This window comes from Macaca mulatta, chromosome 11 (assembly GCF_049350105.2).
Source record: "Macaca mulatta isolate MMU2019108-1 chromosome 11, T2T-MMU8v2.0, whole genome shotgun sequence".
Classification (NCBI taxonomy): Eukaryota; Metazoa; Chordata; class Mammalia; order Primates; family Cercopithecidae; genus Macaca; species Macaca mulatta.
The window spans coordinates 60,705,321-60,727,332 of record NC_133416.1 but is presented as its reverse complement, the minus strand read 5'-3'; the positions used below and the strand labels follow the sequence as shown (position 1 = coordinate 60,727,332).

The 22,012-nt window shown below is 44.4% G+C and overlaps 1 protein-coding gene across 7 annotated transcripts in view; it reads left to right on the top strand.

Moving 5' to 3' along the window:
• The window catches only part of LOC700403 (cyclic AMP-dependent transcription factor ATF-7), a 129,743-nt gene that overhangs the window by 65,835 nt on the left and 41,896 nt on the right, over nucleotides 1-22,012 (top strand). For all 7 annotated transcript variants that reach the window (XR_013401143.1, XR_013401144.1, XM_077954397.1 and 4 more), the window contains one exon: nucleotides 13,710-13,806. Coding sequence is in view for 5 of the 7 variants with exons in the window: in XM_077954397.1 (XP_077810523.1) it covers nucleotides 13,710-13,806 (97 nt within the window). In the remaining 2 variants the exon portion in view is untranslated. The remainder of the gene's footprint in view (nucleotides 1-13,709; nucleotides 13,807-22,012) is intronic.

Here is a 22,012-nt window from a genome sequence, read left to right as displayed (position 1 = left end):
GTTGGCCTAAATGACCTTTGGAGCTCAGTTTCCTTTTTGCTGTGATTTATTGGGCACCTGCAACTTACTTGGCAAAAAACGTGACCCATGGGGCTCATGAATTTTCACATTTGTCAGGAGGAAGGAACAAGGAACCAAAATAGAAGCAAGTGTTGCAGTATGGCTGAGTACTTAAAACTTAGGATACTTAGAGTAATAGTTATACCATTGGTCTGTATAATGTAAAACAGAGGTGTACAATCTTTTGGCTTTCCTGGGCCACATTGGAAGAAGACTTGTCTTGGGCCACATGTAAAAATACACTAACACTAACGATAGCTGATGAACTAAACAAAAACAAAATTGCCAAAAAATCTGATAATGTTTTAAGAAAGCTTACAGATTTGTGTTGGGCCATGTTGAGAGCCATTCTGGGCTGCATGTGGTCTGCAGGCCGAAGGTTGGACAAGTTTGATGTAGAATAATAATGCATTGATATTAAACCCAGATCATAACAATGAAGACCCAACAACTCAGTGTTGACTATGGGTTTAATATTCTTGTTCTGTTCCCCTCTAACTAGTTTGTTGATTGGATTGTAATATACTTTTCCTTTTGTCAGATACTGGAGTGTACAGTTTTTTAAAGGAGGAATCCAGTGCTTGACACTGTTTGGCACCTATGAGATGCTCATATTCTCCCTGTAAAATTCAAATAATTGGGACCTTAAAAGAAAATGCTCAGAAAGATGGGGTTACAATTACCACTAGTGGTTTGGGGAGTGAAGAAGGAACTTAAAAGGGAATGGCTTATAAATTCACATTTTTTTGCAAGGGGTAATTTAGTTTAGTTTAGTTTATATTTTGAAACAGAGTCTTGCCCTGTCGCCCAGGCTGGAATGTAGTTGTGCGATCTCAGCTCACTGCAACCTCCACCTCCTGGGTTCAAGTGGTTCTTGTGCCTCAGCCACCCAAGTAACTGGGATTATCAGGCATGCACCACCACATCCAGCTAATTTTTATATTTTTAGTAGAGACAGGGTTTTGCCATGTTGGCCATACTGGTCTCAAACTCCTAGCCTCAAGTGATCTGCCCACCTCAGCCTCCCAAAGTGCTGGATTACAGGTGTGAGCCACCGCATCTGGCCACACAGGGCTGGAATCAGATACCCTAAGAAAGTGAATTAACCCACAAAGACCATGGCACCAGTGTCCTTTCATACAACAGTGATGTAACTCTAGCATACTGTAATTGTCTTAGGTACCTTTCTATAAGAAAGGGAATAAAAAGTATCAAAAAAAAAGTAGGGAAGAGGATACACTAATTCTCACTGATTTGAAAAGTGAAATTTACTTTGCAAATGGAGTTGGAAAGCCATCAGATCTTTCTGAAAGTGTGCCATGTTAAGGTCTGAGAATACAAGAGTAATAAAGCTTCTCAACAGTTACTCTCATGTCACTATATAAAATTGACCCAATCAATGAAGCAAGGATTTATTGAGTACCAAACTGGGCAAGCCCAGAGGTGGGGCAGGTGAGAAGGATAAAAAATAAGTGTGAGACATGTTTTTAACCTTCTAGTAGTTTACAGTCTACTTTGTTTGAGACAGCCTTCTTCTGTTGCTCAGGCTGGAGTGCGATGGTGCAATCTTGGCTCACTGCAACGTCTGCCTCCAGTTCAAGTGATCCTCCTACCCCAGCCTTCCTAGTTGGGACTACAGGCACACACCACCACACCTGGCGAATTTTTTTTTTTTTTTTTTTTTAAATTTTGGTAGAGCTGGGATTTCACCTTGTTGCCCAGACTGGTCTCAAACTCTTGGGGTCAAGCAGTTCTCCCTCCTCAGCCTCCCAGAGCGCCGGGATTACAAGTGTGAGCCACTGCGCCTCCCATACTGTCTACTTTAAAAAGATAAAAACAGGCCAGGCGCAGTGGCTCACGCCTGTAATCCCAGCACTTTGGGAGGCCGAGGCGGGTGGATCACCTGAGGTCGGGAGTTCAAGACCAGCCTGACCAACATGGAGAAACCCCGTCTCTACTAAAAATACAAAATTAGCTGAGCCTGGTGGCACATGCCTATAATCCCAGCTACTAGGGAGGCTGAGGCAGGAGAATTGCTTGAACCTGGGAGGCGGAGGTTGTGGTGAGCCGAGATCGTGCCATTGCACTCCAGCCTGGGCAACAAGAGTGAAACTCCGCCTCAAAAAAAAAAAAAAAGATAAAAACTGAGACCGTATAGCCTAAAATTCTATATATATAATTTATAAATAAATTTCCATTTGAATACTATGCAAGTTCAAGAAAGATCAGTCACTGAAGATTGGAATAATTAGAGAAACTTTCAAAAAGCTATTGGATTTCAACTGCGTCTAGAAAAATGGTAGGATTCCAATAAACGATGGAGAGAGGAATGCATGTCAAGGAACATGGGAATGTGCGTGGTGGCACAAAATTGAAAACAAGTAGACTTTGCAGATCAGTAAGAGACTGACCCCGGTAGAAAGTGTTAGTAGAAGAATAGGAGAAAATAAAATCATAAACAAGGACAAGAGGACAGAAAGGTAATGTATTTTACATTCCTTTAAAATCTCCTTTGGGAATGATTTCAAACCCACCCCACCCCCAGAGTCAAATCCTTCCTAATGATTTAAATCTGCGTTGCTGCCATTTTGTCTTTTTCCTGTTGTTACAATTTTTGAAATTCTATTTGTTTCTTACTCTGATCTTCTTGCATCCTTGCGTTAGGGTATTCTTGGTCCTGTCTGGGCCCAGCCTCTGGTTCTGTAGGAAAAAGTTGGTGTTTAAGATAGATATCAATTGTCCTTTTGGATATGGACAATGAGATTTGTCCCACCATTGCACACATGGGCGAAAGTTTTTTTGTTTTTTGTTTTTTTTTTTGAGATGAAGTCTCGCTCTTGTCCCCCAGGCTGGAGTGCAGTGGCACGATCTCGGCTCACTGCAACATCCGCTTCCCGGGTTCAAGCAATTCTCCTGCCATTGCCTCCCAAGTAGCTGGGATTACAGGTGCGTACCACCACACCCAGCTAATTTTTTTGTTTTTTAAGTAGAGACAGGGTTTCACCATGTTGGCCAGGCTGGTCTCGAATTCGTGACCTCAGGTGATCCACCCACCTCGGCCTCTCAAAGTGCTAGGATTACAGGCGTGAGGCACTGCGCCCGGCCCACATGGGCAAAAGTTTTGTAGGTTGGGGTTTCTTTGTAACACTTTAGTGAGACATGCTAGTTGGCATTTATTCAACAAATATTAAGCACCTACTGTGTACAGATACTGTTCTAGGTGCTTGGGATTTGTCCATAAACAAGCAAATGGAGAGATTCTTGTTCTTGAGGAGCTTACATTCTAGTAGCAGCATGGCAGCTAGACCAACTATCAAATAATATCTCTGCTTTCAAAATTCCTTTTCTTTATACAGTGGACTTATTTGTTAAACTGTCAGAATCTTTAAGATATTCCAACAGCCTTCCCAAAACAGAAAATTCCTCAATCCATAGACAAATGAATTTACCTTAGGTACAGTTTGGTGGGTTGTCCCCGCCCCTCTGTTCAGTTTGTCCTCCTTCATTCCCCTGACAACATTTTATCTTTGAGTATTTTGGGGGAAAGTTTTCTGTTCTTGTTTTTCCTCTATAAATTATCTTGCTCACACATGCAGCATATGAGCTACTGTTGCTGTGGTTGTATTTATTTGTTGAACAATCCTGTACTTTGAAATGATTCATTTAAGAGCCATGAAACATTCAAAGTAGGATGTGTGACTCACTTAGCAAACAGCAGCATCTTTCTTTTTCCTATTTATTTATTTATTTATTGCCCATCATTGGCTAAACATCTTGAAGTAGAGAGCAGGAGCCTAGGACTGACCAAGGTAGAAATGAAAGTTATGTTTAGTTTGAAGTATGTGTGTATTTAATCTCTTCCTTCTTCTCCCTTTCCCTGCTTTTCCAAACTTAAATGATGTCTGGCATTGGGAACAGAAGCACTGCAGTGAGGGTGAGAAGCCTTGTTAGGACTTTTACAGATCTTCCAGTTTCTTCTTTCAGAATATGTGATCAATTGAAGTGACTAATTAAACAGTGTTCAAAAAAAAGATCAGTTATTTCTCCCTTCACCTGCTTGGCACCAGTATCACTATATTCTAGAACTTACTCTTCATAATTTTTCTCAAGTTTTCTATGACTTTTTTTGTTTTTTTGGTTTTTTTTAAAGAGATAGAGTCTCACTTTGTTGACCAGGCTAGAGTGCAGTGGTGCTGTCTTCTATGACTTTTTCATACTATTTTCTTTCATCAAAATATGCCCAAGTATATGGGCGCAGATAAACCCAGTTCTTTGGAAGGCTGAGGTGGAATGATTGCTTGAGGTCAAAGTTTGCAATCAGCCTGGGCAACATAGCAACACCCTATCTCTAAAGTAAGCAAAACAATAGCCCATGGTGGTGCCAACCTGTAGTCCCAGCTACTTGGTAGGCTGAGGTGGGAAGATTGCTTGAGCCCAAGAGTTTGAAGTTACAGTGATCTATGATCACATCACTGCACTCCAGCCTGAGCTACAGAGCTACAGAGTGAGACCCTATCTTTAAAAAAAAAAAAAAAAAGAAAAAAAAAGGCTGGGCACAGTGGCTCACACCTGTAATCCCAGCACTTTGGGAGGCCGAGGCAGGCAAATGACAAGGTCAGGAGATCAAGACCATCCTGGCTAACTCGGTGAAACCCCGTCTCTACTAAAAATATAAAAAATTAGCCAGGCGTGGTGGCGGGCACCTGTAGTCCCAGCTACTTGGGAGGCTGAGGCAGGAGAATGGCATGAACCCAGGAAGCGGAGCTTGCAGTGAGCCGAGATCGGGCCACTGCACTCCAGCCTGGGCGACAGAGCCAGACTCCGTCTCAAAAAAAAAAAAAAAAAAAAAAGCCCCAGTATAGATACTGAACTAAAAGAAGCACTGCCAAACCCAGAAACTTTGGAGAAAAGGGGTAGTTAAGTTTCAGCATAAATTACTTTTCAGACTATCACAAATGTAAACTCGGTTCCTTGTATTATTTCTTGATAGTTTAGGCACTCTGGGCTCATTTCCTAATAACTAAAGAGTTCTGATTGTCTCCTTCACCCAGTCTACTCTTCTAAAACAAGGAAAGGGACATGAATTCATCATAGGTCAGGATATTAAGAGCGTTTTTAAATGTGAGGCAAATCCTCATGAAAACGAGTGCTGTGGTGGCCAAAAGCAACATTTCAGGAATGTATCTGGCTAGGATTTGAGTGCATATTTCTGAGAAATTTCATTGGTCACAATGCTTTACCAAGGATTTAGCTTGAAACTGTTACATTCCTAATCCCTCTATGCTTTGCCTGGCTCAAAGTCAAAAGGCAAAAATTTAATTTTACTTTGGCCTTATGTCTCATTTGCCCTGAGCCTTCTTTTCAGGTCTGTTCAGTGCTGCTTTTTCAAAATACGTCTAGAGAATAGGTTAAATGAGATTAGGAAAAGAACTGCAGTATGTCTAGGCATTTACTTGTTTAGAATTATCCTGAAAAAAAAAAAAAAAAGTTACTTTTTTACTATAATACCCGTCTCTCTTGAAATTTAAAAAAGTAAAGAAGAGGCTGGGCGCGGTGGCTCATGCCTGTAATCCCAGCACTTTGGGAGACCGAGGCAGGTGGATCACGAGGTCAGGAGTTCAAGACCAGTCTGGCCAACATGGTGAAACCCCATCTCTACTAAAAATACAAAAAATTAGCTGGGCATGGTGGCAGGTGCCTGTAATTCCAGCTACTCGGGAGGCTGAGGCAGAAGAATCACTTGAACCTGGGAGGCGGAGGTTGCCGTGAGCCAAGATTACACCATTGCACTCCAGCCTGGGCAGCAAGAGCGAAACTCCATCTCAATAAATAGATATATAAATAAAATTTTTAAAAAGTAAAGAGGAGGGAACTAGTTGAATATGTGCTGTGTGTCCAAGGTACTGTACTGTTTTATATAATTATTTAAAAGCTTAAGAAAACGGGTACATGGGAGGCTTCTGTGATGTCTGAAATGTTTCATGTGTTGAACTGGGTAGTGATTACACAGGTATATGCAAATATAAAAATTAAACATTCATTGAGATGTACACTAAAGATTTTTGCATTTTCTTTTTTTTTCTTTTTTTTTTTTTGAGACAGAGTCTCACTCTGTCGCCCAGTCTGGAGCACAGTGGCATGATCTTGGCTCACTGCAACCTCTGCCTCCCAGGTTCAAGCGATTCTCGTGCCTCAGCCTCCCGAGTAGCTGGGACTACAGGCACGTGCCTCCACACCGAGCTAATTTTTGTATTTCTCGTAGAGACAGGGTTTCACTGTGTTGGCCAGGCTCGTCTCGATCTCCTGACCTCGACCTCAAGTGATCTGCCCACCTCTGCCTTCCTAAGTGCTGAGATTAAGGGTGTGAGCCCCTGCACCCAGCCCATTTTCTGTATTTTATACCTCAGTGTTAAAAGGGCCAGGCATGGTGGCTCATGCCTATAATCCCAGCACTTTGGGAGGCTGAGGCAGGAGGACTGCTTTTGAGCCCAGGAATTCAAGATCAGCCTGGGCAACGTAATGGGACTCCTATCTCTAAAAAAAGAGAAAAGAAAGAAAAAGAAAAAAGTAAAAAAATCTTAAGACTTTATTCATTGAGATTTATTCACAGTTTCCACCATCTGTGTTCTTCCGGCCATTCCTTTTTTTTTTTTTTTTTTAATAGAGACAAGGTCTGACGATGTTGCCCAGGCTGGTCTTGAACTCTTGGGCTCAAGCCATCCTCCCGCCTCAGCCTCCCAGAGTGTTGGGATAACAGGTGTGAGCCACTGCACCCAGCCCATCCTAACTCTTTACTGAGCTCTATTCATTTAATAAGTTTGTGAGGAGGAAGGATTCTAGATTCTCCTATTACAGAAGGATAGGTGAGAGTAAAACTTACTAAAAATGGAAAGAGTTTTTACCAAAGATGTCCCATGGAAAGTTAACTGTTAATAGGAAACTACTTTCCCTGTCCATTCTGGAGGTAGTATCAGTTTTCAGATTGACTTCCTCATAGTCCTGACATTCTATTTTATGCTTCTTAGTATTTCTTAAGTGAAAAGAATCTTCTTTCTCGCTTTTTTTCTTCATAAGGGAGTAAAAATCAAAAGTACCTAAAATTGTTTTGATTAGCTTCTTTTATATTATCTCTTTGTTACTAACAAGGCAGTGCATAAGAATTCCGTTCAGTCTGTTCTCCCAAATACAGTGCCTTCTGTCCCCATCTTCCTAATTTCCCTATCCTAAGTATTTGCAGATCTGGAGTCCATCAGCCATTTTATAAAATGAGGCTGGAAGTTTTTTGCCTGTGCTTTTTTTCTTCCAAGTTTCAGGTCTAAAAACATGTGTTGGCAGTTTGGAAAAGGAAACTAAAAAGCAGCTTTTTTCTATTTCTTTTTGTCTTCCCCTGTTACTCTGTAGCAGGTTTCTCAACAAACACAACTAATATTTTGAGTTATGCAATTCCTTGTTTTGAGAGGCTGTCCTGTGCACCATACAATATTTATGAGCATCTCAGGCCTCTACCTTCTAGAGGCCAGTAGCATCCTCCCAGTTGTGACAAACAAAAATATCTCCAAACATTGTCAGATGTCCCATGGGGGACAGAGTTGCCTCTGGTTGAGAACCGCTGCCACATACTATAAACTGCATTTAAAGAAAATGGATTTAGGAGGAAGATTTAAGATTGGTACATGATTAAAATTCCCGTGGGATCTTGGAGCATATTATCTAGATTAGAGCTGTCCAAAAGAAATATAATGCAAACCACAAATGTGAGCCACATATGTAAGTTTTAATTTTCTAGTAGCTACATTAAAAACTGTAAGTAAACAAGTGAAACTAATTGTAATAATATATTTTATTTAACTTGGTATATCCAAAATAGTATCATTTTGACACGTAATCAACATAAAAATTATTAACAAGATATTTTACTAAGCCTTTGAAATCCAGTGTGTGTTTTGATTTTCAGTACATTTCAATTCAGACTAGCCACATTGCAAGTACTCAATAGCTATGTGTGGCTAGTCGCTACCATATCGGATAGTGCAGATCTAGATGATCTTAGTCTCCAGATGGGGGTGCAAATTAGTCTTGGCATAAAGGAGAGAAACTGTCCTGATTTTGTATTAAGCCTTCTGCTGCCTTGGAGATGGTTATTATATTTACCCTACAGTGAGGGCAAGTGTGTTCCCTGAGTGAGTGGCTATTTGCCAAAACCTTAGACATACGTAATGCCAAAGAACAAAGAAAGATCCTTTAAGGGTATTAACAAATGAGGGGCTGGGCACGGTGGCTCACACCTGTAAATCCCCACACTTTTAGAAGCCAAGGCTGGCAGATCACTTGGGCTCAGGAGTTCAAGACCAGCCTGGGCAACATGGTGAAACCCCGTCTCTACAAAAAATACCAACATTGCCCGAACATGGTGGTGCATGCCTGTAGTCCCAGCTACTCGGTAGGCTAGGGTGGGAGGATTGCTTAAGTCTAGAGGGCGGAGGTTGAAGTGAGCCAAGATTGTGCCCCTGCACTCCAGCCTGGGCAACAGAGCAAGACCCTGTCTCAAACAAACAAGAAAACAAACAAATGAGGGAACTAGATTTTTTAATGGGGAGTAATTTAAAAAGGAAATATTTTGGGGAGTCCCTTCACCCATTTTAATTCAAAAGAATATATTTTTACTTAGGTCAAGATTTTTATCACTTAATAACACTTTAGCTATTTTTAGTCAGGCACAATGGTGTGCGCTTATAGTTCCAGCTACTCAGGAAGCTGAGGCAGGAGACTCATTTGAGCCCAGGAGTTCAGGAACAGCCTGGGCAACAAAATGAGATCCCATCTTACTAAAAAATACTATGATAATAATTTTAGCTATTTTAATTGAGAAATTGCTTTCAGAAGGATGATTTCCTAAGCATGAAGTGTATGACTAATCTAGAGAATTTCTTTTTTTCTTATGGGGGTCCATCCCACCCTTCCCTTGCCATAAGTGGGGGCACACCAAGCACCCACAGCCCCCTGGCTTAGGCCCACTCACCCCAGCTGTGGCCAAGGACAGGAGAACTGGGACTCAGTATTCTAGAGAATTTCTGAAGTGTTAACTCTTAATAAATGAGAGAAAATATAAGGACTGTGTAAACATAGCCAGATTAGCAATCACTTTGGGTTTTTTTTGTTTTTTTGAGACACAGTCTTGCTTGTGTTGCCCAGACTGGAGTGCAATGGCATGATCTTGGTTCACTGCAACCTCCACCTCCTGGGTTCAAGCCATTCTGCACCTGGCCTGGCGATCACTTTGACAGAAAGCGTCAGTAAACTTTTATTCTCCCTCTAGGCATTTAAGATAAGAATTGTGTTAGAAATAGGTTTCACCATGTTGCCCTGGCTGGTCTCGAACTCCTGCACTCAAGCGATCCACCTGCCTTGGCCTCCCAATGTGCTAAGGTTACAGGCATGCGCCACCATGCCCAGCCTAGAGTAATATTTTTAAATTCATGAAATACATAGGATTACAAAGGAAACTAATGATATTATAATATGGTTTTCAAAATTATATGAGAAAAAGGCCGGGCCACTGCGCTGGCCAACATAAGTACATTTTGAAAACTCACAGCCCTGCATAATCTACTACTTGTCATATCCCCTTAAAATTATATTTTTTGACTGGGTACAGTGGCTCACACCTGTAATTCCAGCATTTTGGGAGGCCAAGGTGGGCGGATCACCTGAGGTCGGGAGTTCAAGACCAGCCTGGCCAACATGGTGAAACCCCGTCTCTACTAAAAATACAAAAATTAGCCAAGTGTGGTAGCAGGCACCTGTAATCCTAACTATACAGGAGGCTGAGACAGGAGAATCACTTAAACCTGGGAGGCGGAGGTTGCAGCGAGCTGAGATTGTGACATTGGACTCCAGCCTGGGCAACAAGAGTGAAACTCTGTCTCAAAAAAAAAAAAAAAAAAAAAAAAAAAAGGTGCGCTATGGCTCACACCTATAATCCCTGCACTTTGGGAGGCTAAGGCAGGCGGATCACCTGAGGTCGGGAGTTCGAGACCAGCCTGACCAATATGTAGAAACCCCTTCTCTATCAAAAATACAAAATTAGCCAGGCATGGTGGCGCATGCCTGTAATCCCAGCTACTTGGGATGCTGAAGCAGGAGAATCACTTGAACTCGGGAGACGGAGGTTGCTGTGAGCTGAGATCGCACCATTGAACCACTGCACTCCAGCCTGGGCAACTGAGCAAGACTCCACCTCACACACACACACACACATATATATATATGTGTGTGTGTGTGTGTGTGTGTATATGTGTATGTACATGTATATATACATACACTATTCCCTCCTTCCCCCAAACTCTCACTCTTTTTTTTTTGAAATGGAGTTTCACTGTTGTTGCCCAGGCTGGAGTGCAGTGGCGCAGTCTTGGCTCACTGCAACCTCCTCCTCCCTGTTTCTTTTTTTTTTTTTTTTTTTTGGGACGGAGTCTTGCTCTGTCACCCAGGCTGGAGTGCAGTGGCCGGATCTCAGCTCACTGCAAGCTCCGCCTCCCGGGTTTACGCCATTCTCCTGCCTCAGCCTCCCGAGTAGCTGGGACTACAGGCGCCCGCCACCTCGCCCGGCTATTTTTTTGTATTTTTTAGTAGAGACGGGGTTTCACCGTGTTAGCCGGGATCGTCTCTCGATCTCCTGACCTCGTGATCCGCCCATCTCGGCCTCCCAAAGTGCTGGGATTACAGGCTTGAGCCACCGCGCCCGGCCTCCTCCCTGTTTCAAGCAATTCTCCTGCCTCAGCCCCAGTGCCCCACGTAGCTAGGAGTATAGGCACGTGACACCTTGCCCAGCTAATTCTGTATTTTTAGTAGAGATGGGGTTTTACCATGTTGGCCAGTCTGGTCTCAAACTCCTGACCTCAGGTGATCCACCAGCCTCAGCCTCCCAAAGTGCTGGGATTACAAGCATGAGCCACCGCACCTGGCCACTTTTTTCTTACGGAAACATCTGTAACTGAAAAAGATGGTGCCTGGAGTTTACCAACAATAGAGAAAACTAAAAGTTCTTGGCTAAATTTTACCACATTTTATTCAGTTTTGTCCTAGATCAATCAGAAACCCACTGAGGCTGTCTTTTTTTTTTTTTTTTTTTTAAACAGGGTCGTGCTCTGTCGCCCAGGCTGGAGCTCAGTGGTGGGATCTTGGCTCCCTGCAAACTCCACCTCCCGGGTTCAAGCAATTCTCATGCCTCAGTCTCCCAAGTAGCTAGGATTACAGGCACCCACCACCATGCCCAGCTAATTTTTGTGTTTTTTGTAGAGATGGGGTTTCGCCATGTTGGTCATGCTCAAACTCCTTACCTCAAGTGATCCACCCGCCTAGACCTCCCAAAGTGCTGAGATTACAGGAGTGAGCCACCACTCCTTTTTTGAGAAAGGATCTCACTGGAGTACGGTGATGTAACCACGGCTCGCTACAGCCTCGACCTCCTGGGCTCAAGTGATTTCCCCCACCTCAGCCTCTTGAGTAGCTGGAACTACAGGTGAGCATCACCACACCCAGCTAATTTAAAAATTTTCTGTGGCGGGCATGGTGGCTCATGCCTGTAATCCCAGCACTTTGGAAGCCCGAGGTGAGTGTATCACCTGAGGTCAGGAGTTCAAGACCAGCCTGACCAATATGGTGAAACCCCGTCTCTACTGAAAATACAAAAATTGGCCAGGCACAGTGGCTCATGCCTGTAATCCCAGCACTTTGGGAGGCCGAGGCGGGCAGATCACGAGGTCAGGAGATTGAGACCATCTTGGCTAACACGGTGAAACCCCGTCTCTAGTGAAAATACAAAAAAATTAGCCCGGCGTGGTGGCGGGCACCTGTAGTCCCAGCTACTCAGGAGGCTGAGGCAGGAGAATGGAGTGAACCCAGGAGGGAGAGCCTGCAGTGAGCCAAGATCGCGCCACTGCACTCCAGCCTGGGCGACAGAGCAAGACTCTGTCTCAAAAAAAAAAAAAAAAAACCTACAAAAATTAGCTGGGAATGGTGGCATGTGCCTATAGTCCCAGCTACTCAGGAGGCTGAGACAAGAGAACTGCTTACACCTAGGCAGCAGAGGTTGCAGTGAGCGGAGATTGCGCCACTGCACTCCAGCCTGGGCAACAGAGCAAGACTCCATCTCAAAAATAAATAAATAAAAATAAAAAATGTTTGTATAGAAATAGGGTTTTGCCAGATTACCCAGTGTTGAACTCCTGGGCTCAAGCAGTCTGTCCACCTCAGCCTCCCAAAGTGCTGCAATTAAAGGCATGAGCCATCGCGCCCAGCCTAGGATTTTGGATCTTAAATTGGCTTTAGTTGTAAATTCAGGTAAATAAAGTAGTAGAAACAGTTTAGTGTTGCTTTCCTGACAGGTAGAAGCTGGATGGGGCCAACTCCTGTGTATTTTGTTTGCAGTCAAGAAGAGCTGTGGAAAAGAAGGCTAAACGTATAGTATTTGGTGAGAAGTATACACATGATGAAGAAAGTAAAAAGAGAGGACTAACCAGTCACCATTTTTAGAAGCAAAAAGGCAAATAGAACCATGTTTCAGAGCCTCACTGTGAAGGAGCTGTGGAAAACTGCAGCATCCAGGCTGTAACTGTGTTGCAGGCATGTTTTAATGAAGGAATATGGCCAGGAGCCTCAAAGGGACTTTTGAGAAATTATTTTTTTGAATTACGGCTGTTCATCTGTTCCCTTCACTCTCCCCCTTTTAAGAAGGGGTTGGAGCATAAATTATTGTCCAGTAATCCTATTTTACTTAGTCATAAACTAGATAGACTTAGCCCACTTTTCTTCATTGTCCTTTCACCCAAATCCCAAACAAACAAAATCTCTATACCATCTCCCTTTCTCTTCCCTCATCCTACCTACAGGCTCCTCCCTACCCCTAAAAAAATATTTTTTGCTGGCATTTTTATTCTACCATTATATAGTCATCAGCATTGTACTGGCCTTTTTATGGCTGATGGAGCCCAGGCGGGCTGCCCGATGAGGGGAGACAGCATTTGGCCGATGGGGCTGGTATGTGCCATTACTGGCCATTGGGCCTTGGTCCTCTACAGCTCCATCCTGGCTCATTAAAACTCTGAGCCAAATAGCCATGCAGGCGCCTGCTGCAGCACTGTAGGGGCCAAGAAGTTAAATGGTTCTCCTAATCCTGCATAATTTATCTCCCTGTTAGCCCCCTCATAAAAGAGTCCAATTCAGCCCTACCATGGAGGGCTTCATTCTCAATTTCCTGTTTTTGTGATGGCCAACTAGTGCCCAGCCCTTCCCTTTTCTCTTTATTATTATTATTAAAAATTGTTTCCCTTTGTTCAATACGAGTTTGCCTTAATGTTTTTTTCATTTGGAGCCTCCTATTTGGACCCCACTTCACCAACAATCTGTCCACTTCTGTTGTTTGGACCTGATATTACAGAGCAGTTGGTGGTGTGGTCTTCCCCCTCTCCTCTTCTCCCTGCCCTCCAGCATCCTTTTTTCTCCATCTTTTCTCCTCTTCCAGTGCTTCCTCCCTCTTCAGTTCTTCTTTCCAGGGACCAATCTCATTGCAAGATGTTTGGTAGGACATTTTAAAAGGGCACTGAATCAGGTTTTTGTTTTTTCACATCTCCATTTCTGTTTCGTTTCAGAGATTTACAAACGAGGACCACCTGGCAGTTCATAAACACAAGCATGAGATGACATTGAAATTTGGCCCAGCCCGAACTGACTCAGTCATCATTGCAGGTATTTGCTGCCCCAAAAGCCACGTGCCTTGATATCACCAGGCAGTTAAGATTAATACCAGAGACCAGATGTACTGGGAGCTGTACTCCCTTTCTCCCATTAAGAGCCCTTATGTGATCTACATTTAATCAGGAAAAAGGAACACTAAAAGCTCCCAAGTTTCTATTGTACCCTCCACTCTGTTTTTAATAACAAGATTGTGTTCTGTGGTTTTTGAGGGTAGGTGTGTTGAGGTTTCCTCTCAGTTTTTTTCAGTCTATTACCGTCTTACTTTCTGTTTATTAAGACTTTGAAAGATTTACAGACAAAAGATGCCTTTGACATTTTCCCTACCCACAGCAAAGGGGTGAACAAAAGAATGCAAAAAAAAGCCAACCTAGCCTGGTTGCTTCTCTTCCACTGGGTGTCAGCTTTCCTCCAGCAGGCAGATTGTCAGTTCATAAATTCAACTTCCCTTGTGAACCCAGACACCACTGAGGGCACATTTCCAAAGCTCAAACAAGACATTTAGTCAGTGGGACTTTTCTAAGCCAATTTGGGTGACCTGGAACCTCTCAGCAGTTGTTTTAGATACTGTCTTGCTTGTATATGCCATTCTCAAGGGAGTCCTCTTAGCAACTGCTCTCAAACCAGGCAGCAATTCTGCTGTACCATTTTCAGCCAGACAGACATACAAACCAAAGTGAGCTTTTTCTTTTGATCTATGAGAGGTTCTGATTTACCTCAATCTAAGCAAGCTTAACTCAATATTTAATTCCTAGGGTATTTAGTTGGTGGTTATTACATTAGTTAATAACTCAGATAAGACAGAGTTTCTCTAAGTATTACTGGCCAAAATGCTACCATAGACATGGAGAAAGAGAGACAGAAGTTCCTCATCATACTTCTATACATGATAAAAGGGACTTGCCACTTGCCTTTACAGGCCTCCTATTCCTCCTTAATTCAGCAGATATTTATTTCATGTCTACTATATACACCAGGCACGTTTGCTAGGAGCTTGTAGATTTGTAATCCTTAGGAAAAGGACATAAATGGGAACACTGTCATCAATGATCCTTAAGAAAACCTGGGGGAAGGTCAGGTGTGGTGGCTCATGCGTGTAATCCCAATGCTTTGGGAGGCCAAGGCAGGAGGACTGCCTGAGACTGGGAGTTCGAGACCAGCCTGAGCAACATAGAGAGACCTTGTCTCTACAAAACATGTTTAAAAATTAGCTAAATGTGATGATACATGGCTATAGTCCTATCTACTTGGGAGGCTGAGGTGGGAAGATTGCTTGAGCCCAGGAGTTTGAGGTTATAGTGTGCTATGACCATGCTACTGCACTCTGGCCTAGACCACAAAGCAAGACCCTGTCTCTAAAAACAAAAGGGAAACCTGGGGGAAATCTTAGGGAATAGTGGATAGGGTATACATATAGGTAAGACATAATTAATTCAGGGCATATATTCATAAAAAAAATTGTATTTACAGACAAGTATAAGTGAATACTACAAACAATATGAATACTAAATGAGCTAATGTTAAGTAGAATTAATCAGAAGAAGTTTATTTGAGAGGTAAATTTGGGGCAAGGTTATAAAGTTGGAGAGGTTATTCCAAATGGGTGGAAGGGTCTACACCAAGTCTCCAGGGGTGGTAAGAGAAGTCGCTCCAGGATAGTCTCAAGGAGAAAACGTGTTCTCCTGTTACTATTTGCTTTCAGTTCTGGAATGCTTATCTTGTTGCACATGACTTCAGCTATCATATATCTATGCTGGTAATTCTCACATCTCCACTTAAGACCTGGTGTGTCATATGTATCCCAACCCCTTATGTGAACATTTTTACTTGGCTGTCTTTCAAGTCTTTATGTCAGTGACTGAACTTAACCTCCTTGTCTCCTAAACCAGCTCCTTCTCCTTTGTTATTCATTAGTATCTCAAAATCTTGAGTTGTTTTATTCTTCAAATTCTTTCTATTCTATTCCTTCCTATTCTCCCTACCATCACCTTCTTTATGCTTGGATTCCTCTAAAGTCTCCTAGCTGGCCTCCTTGATTAGTCTCTCATTCTTTTTTTTTTTTTTTTTTGAGACGGCGTCTTGCTCTGTCGCCCAAGCTGGAGTGCAGTGGCGCGATCCTGGCTCACTGCAAGCTCCGCCTCCTGGGTTCACGCCATTCTCCTGCCCCAGCCTCCCGAGTAGCTGGGACTACAGGCGCCCACCACCTCGCCCGGCTCATTTTTTGTATTTTTAGTAGAGACAGGGTTTCACCGTGGTCTCGATCTCCTGACCTTGTGATTCGCCTGCCTCGGCCTCCCAAAGTGCTGGGATTACAGGCGTGAGCCACCGCGCCCGGCCGATTGGTCTCTCATTCTAATCCATGTTGCATATATACTATTGAAAAGCCAGTCAAATTCTACTCTTCTAGTCAAGTCAAAAATCTATCATTATTTTCCTATTTTCTCTTTATTTATATTTATTTATTTATTTATTTATTTATTGAGATGGGGGTCTCACTCTGTCGCCCAGACTAGGGTACAGTGGTGTGATCTTGGCTCACTGCAACCTCCCCTTCCCAGGCTCAAGCAATTCTCCTGCCTCTGTCTCCTGAGTAGCTGGGATTATAAGCGCATGCCACTACCGCTCGGCTAATTTTTGTATTTTTAATAGAGATGGGGTTTCACCATGTTGGCCAGGCTGGTCTTGAACTCCTGACCTCGAATGATCCACCTGCCTCGGCCTCCCAAAGTGCTGGGATAACAGGCGTGAGCCACCGCCCTGGGCCCTTTTCTCTTTAAACCTACTTAAGCCTGGACGTGGTGGCTCACACCTGTAATTTCAGCACTTTAGAAGGCTGACGCAAGTGGATCACCTGAGGTCAGGAGTTCGAGACCAGTCTGACTAACATGGTGAAACCCCATCTCTACTAAAAATATAAAATTAGGTGGGCATGGTGGATCACGCCCATAATTCCAGCACTTTGGGAAGCTGAGGCAGGCAGATCACAAGATCAGGAGTTCGAGACAAGCCTGGCCAACATAGTGAAACCCCGTCTCTACTAAAAATACAAAAATTAGCCAGATGTGGTGGCAGGCACCTGTAGTCCTAGCTACTCGGCAGGCTGAGGCAGGAGTATCGCTTGAACCCAGGAGGCAAAGGTTGCAGTAAGCTGAGATCACACCACTGCACTCCAGCCTGGACAACAGAGCAAGACTCCATCTCAAAAAAACAAAAACAAAAAAATACAAAATTAACCAGGCATGGTGGTGCACGCCTGTTGTAATCCCAGATACTTGGGAGGCCGAAGAAGGAGAATCGCTTGAATTCAGGAGGCAGAGGTTGCAGTGAGCTGAGATTGTGCCATTGTACTCCAGCCTGGGCAAGAAGAGCAAAATTCTGTCTCAAAAAAAAAGAAAAGAAAAGAAAGAAAGAAAGGGCCATTTATACCTGGATTTTCAGGCTCTTCATAACCTAGCACCATGGCATTCACCCAAGTTTTAATTTGTTTTTTTGTTTTGGGGGGTATTTTTTTTTCTTTTTTTTTGAGACGGAGTCTCGCTCTGTCGCTCAGGCTCGAGTGTAGTGGTGTGATCTCGGCTCACTGCAAGCTCCGCTTCCCAGGTTCATGCCATTCTTCTGCCTCAACCTCCCGAGTAGCTGGGACTACAGGTGTCCGCCACCCCTCCCAGCTAATTTTTCTGTATTTTTAGTAGAGACGGGGTTTCACTGTGTTAGCCAGGATGGTCTTGATCTTCTGACCTCATGATCTGCCCGCCTCAGCCTCCCAGGGTGCTGGGATTACAGGCATGAGCCACCGTGCCCGGCCATTTTGGTGGGTATTTTTTGGAGACAGAGACTCTGTTGCTCAAGCTGGAGTGCAGTGGCACAATCATAGCTCCCTGCAGCCTCAAACTCTTGGACTCAAGCCATCTTCCCACTTCACCCTCCCCAGTAGCTGGGACTACAGATGTGCACCACCACACCCAGCTAATTATTTTATTTTTTGTAAAGATAGGTTCTAGCTTTGTTCCCCAAGTTGGTCTTGAACTCCTCGCCTCAGGCAGCCCTCTTGCCTCAGCCTTCCAAAGTGCAGGGAGGCGTGAGCCACCATGCCCAGCCGAGTACTTATTTTTGTACACTATGGTGCTTTCCACATATATTAGTTTTATTTCCTCAACTAGAAAGCATTCTCAACTGAGCACTGTGGCTGACACCTATAATCCCAGTACTTTGAGAGGCCCAGGTGGGAGGATCACTTGAGCCCAGGAGTTAGAGGCCAGCCTGGGCAACATAGCAAGATCCCATCTCTATAAAAAAAATTTAAAATTAGCCAGGTGTGGTGGCATGTGCATGTAGTCCCAGCTACTTGGGAGTCTGAGGCAGGAGAATCACTTGAACCCAGGAGTTCAAGGTTACAGTGAGCTATGATCATGCCACTGCATTCCAACCTGGGTGACAAATGGAGACCTTGTTTCTAAAAAAGAATAAAGAAAGAAGAAAAAAGAAAACGTTCTCTGGGGCCTAGTGACACAGTGGCTCACACCTGTAATCCCAGTGCTTTGGGAGGCACAGGTAAGAGGATTGCTTGAGGCCAGGAGTTCAAGGCCAGCCCTGGGCAACATGAGATCCATCTTAACGAAAACTTTTAAAAATTAGCCTCAGGCTAGGCACAGTGGCTCACGCCTGCAATCCCAGCATTTGGGGAGGCAGAGGCAGGAGGATTGCTTGAGGCCAGGAGTCAGAGAGCATCCTGGGCAACACAATGAGGCCCCCTCTCTACCAAAAAAACATAGCTAGGCATGGTGGCACTTGCCTGTACTCCCAGCTACTCAGGAGGCTGAGGTAGGAGATCACTTGCATTCAGGAGTTCAAGGCTGCAGTGAGCTATGATTGTGCCACTGCCTTCAGCCTGGGTGACGACAGAGTGAGACCCTGTATTTAAAAATACATACATACGGCCGGGCGTGGTGGCTCACGCCTGTAATCCCAGCACTTTGGAAGGCCGAGGCGGGCGGATCACAAGGTCAGGAGATCGAGACCATGGTGAAACCCTGTCTCTACTAAAAATAGAAAAAATTAGCCGGGCGCAGTGGCGGGCGCCTGTAGTCCCAGCTACTCGGGAGGCTGAGGCCGGAGAATGGCGTGAACCCGGGAGGCGGAGCTTGTAGTGAGCCGAGATTGCGCCACTGCACTCCAGCCTGGGCAACAGAGCGAGACTCTGTCTCAAAAAAAAAATAAAAAATAAAAAAAAAAAATAAAAATACATACATACATACATACATACATAGCTATGATCATACCACTGCACTCCAGCCTGGGTAACAGAGTGAGACTCTGTATCTAAAAATAAATATATCATATATACATACATAAAATTAGCCGAGCATGGTGGTGCACACCTGTAGTCCTAGCTACTTGGGAGGCTGAGACAGAAAGATTGCTTGAGCCCAGGAGTTCAAGGTTTCAGTGAGTTATGATCATGCCATTGCACTCCTGGATGACAGAGCAAGACTGTCTCTTAAAAGAAAAAAAGAAAATGGGCAAGTATGGTGGCTCACACCTGTAATCCCAGCACTTTGGGAGGCTGAGGTGGGCGGATCACTTGAGGTCAGGAGTTCAAGACCATCCTGGTCAACATGATAAAACCCCATCTCTACTAAAAATACAAAAATTAGCCGGGCCTGGTGGTGCACACCTGTAATCCCAGATACTTGGGAGGCTGAGGCAGGAGAATCACTTGATCCCGGGAGGCAGAGGTTGCAGTGAGCCAAAATTGTACCACTGCATCTAGACTAGGTGACAGTCTGAGACTCTGTCTCCATAAAAAAAAAAGAAGGCTGGGTGCGGTGGCTCACGCCTGTAATCCCAGCACTGTGGGAGGCCGAGGCAGGTGGATCATGAGGTCAGGAGATTGAGACCATCATGGCTAACACAGTGAAATCCTGTCTCTACTAAAAATACAAAAAATTAGCCAGGCATGGGGCAGGTACCTGTAGTCCCAGCTACTCAGGAGGCTGAGGCAGGAGAATGGCGTGAACCTGGGAGGCGGAGCTTGCAGTGAACGGAGATCACGCCACTGCACTCCAGCCTGGGCAACAAAGCAAGACTCTGTCTCAAAAAAAAAAAAAAAAAAAAAAGCCAGCCTGGGCAACATAGTGAAACCCCATCTCTACAAAAAATACAAAAATTAGTTAGGCATGATGGCGCATACCTGTAGTCCCAGCTACTCAGGAGGCTGTGGTGGGAGGATCACTTGAGCCTGGGAGGCGGAGGCTGCAGTGAGCCGAGATCGTGCCACTGCTCTCCAACCTGGGTGGCAAAGTGAGATCTTGTCTCAAAAAAAGAAAAAGAGGCCGGGTGCGGTGGCTCATGCCTGTAATCCCAGCACTTTGGGAGGCCGAGGCAGGTGGATCACATGAGGTCAGGAATTTGAGACCAGCCTGGCCAATGTGGTGAAACCCTGTCTCTACTAAAAATACAAAAAATTGGCTGGGCATGGTGGCATGCACCTGTAATCCCAGCTACTTGGGAGGCTGAGTCAGGAGAATCACATGAACATGGGGAGGTGGAGGTTGCAGTGAGCCAAGATCACACCACTGCACTCCAGCCTGGGAAAGAAAAGAAAACATCATCTTAATTTTCTACAGCCAAAAGCCATGTTTTCTTTTTTCTCTCTTTTTTTTTTTTTTTTAAGGCAGGTTCTGGTTCTGTCACTATGGTGGACTGCAGTGGCACAATCTTGGCTTACTGCAACCTCTGCCTCCCAGGCTTAAGCCAGTCTCTGAAAAAACTAGGATCACAGGCATGCACCACCACACTGGTTAATTTTTGTTGTGTTTTTTTTTTCTTTTTTCTTTTTTTTTGTTTTGAGACGGAGTTTCACTCTTGTTGCCCAAGCTGGAGTTCAGTGGTGCAATCTCGGCTCACCGCAACATCTGCCTCCCAGGTTTAAGCAATTCTCCTGCCTCACCCTCCCAAGTAGCCGGGATTATAGGCATGCACCACCATGCCTGGCTAATTTTGTGGTGTTAGTAGAGACAGGGTTTCTCCATGTCGGTCAGGTTGGTCTCAAACTCCCAACCTCAGGTGATCCACTCGCCTTGGCCTCCTATAGCGTTGGGATTACGCTATAGTGTGATCCACCACACCAAGCCGATTTTTGTATTTTTTGTAGAGATGGAGTTTCACCATGTTGCCCAGGCTGGTCTTGAACCAGGTGTGAGCCACCGCACCAAGCCGATTTTTGTATTTTTTGTAGAGATGGAGTTTCACCATGTTGCCCAGGCTGGTCTTGAACTCCTGAGCTCAAGAGGGGATCTACCTGCCTTGGCCTTCCAAAGTGCCGGGATTGCAGGCCTTAGCCACTGCCCCCAGCCTAAGAGCCATCTCTTAAATCTGAGCAATACTCCTATATTCCTATCCCTTCCCTCCCCCAAACATATACACAAGTGTATGCATGTAGCACCAAAACATATAGAAAGTATTCAGTAAAAACTTACTGATTTTTTTGGCTAGGCGCGGTGGCTCATGCCTGTAATCCCAGCACTTTGGGAGGCTGAGGCAAGTGGATCACCTGAGGTCGAGAGTTCGAGACCAGCCTGACCAACATGGAGAAACCCCGTCTCTACTAAAAATACAAAATTAGCTGGGCATAGTGGTGCGTGCCTGTAATCTCAGCTACTCGGGAAGCTGGGTCAGGAGGATCCCTTGAACCCGGGAGGCAGAGGTTGCGGTGAGGCGGAGGTTGCAGTGAGCTGAGATAGCGCCATTGCACTCCAGCCTGGGCATCAAGAGGGAAACTCTGTGTCAAAACAAAACAAAACAAAAACTTACTGATTTTTTTTTAGGATTAGTTAGAGCAGGTTCAGGGTTCTCTGATACATTTTCAGTCTGTTTGTTCACAAACCAGAGCCATTTGAAAGTTAGAGGCCACCTGCAAAGTGAGGAATTAGATTTGACACAGGGGAGCCTTTAAAAAACCAGAAATGAGCCTGAACAGCAGGGCGCAGGAGAAGTTTGTTTGAGCCTCATATCAAAGGTCTGAAAGTCCCTCCTCTGCCGTAGCCATGCCCTTAGCTGCCCCCTCCTGTTCCACTTGAGTTGTGATTTTGGGTATGCCCTTATTAAAGTACTCTCTAAGCATAAAGGATGATATTACTTCTACTCACCCAGGGATGGAGGGAAAGTGGCTTTATCATTAGCCAACCAAAGCTGCCAGAGA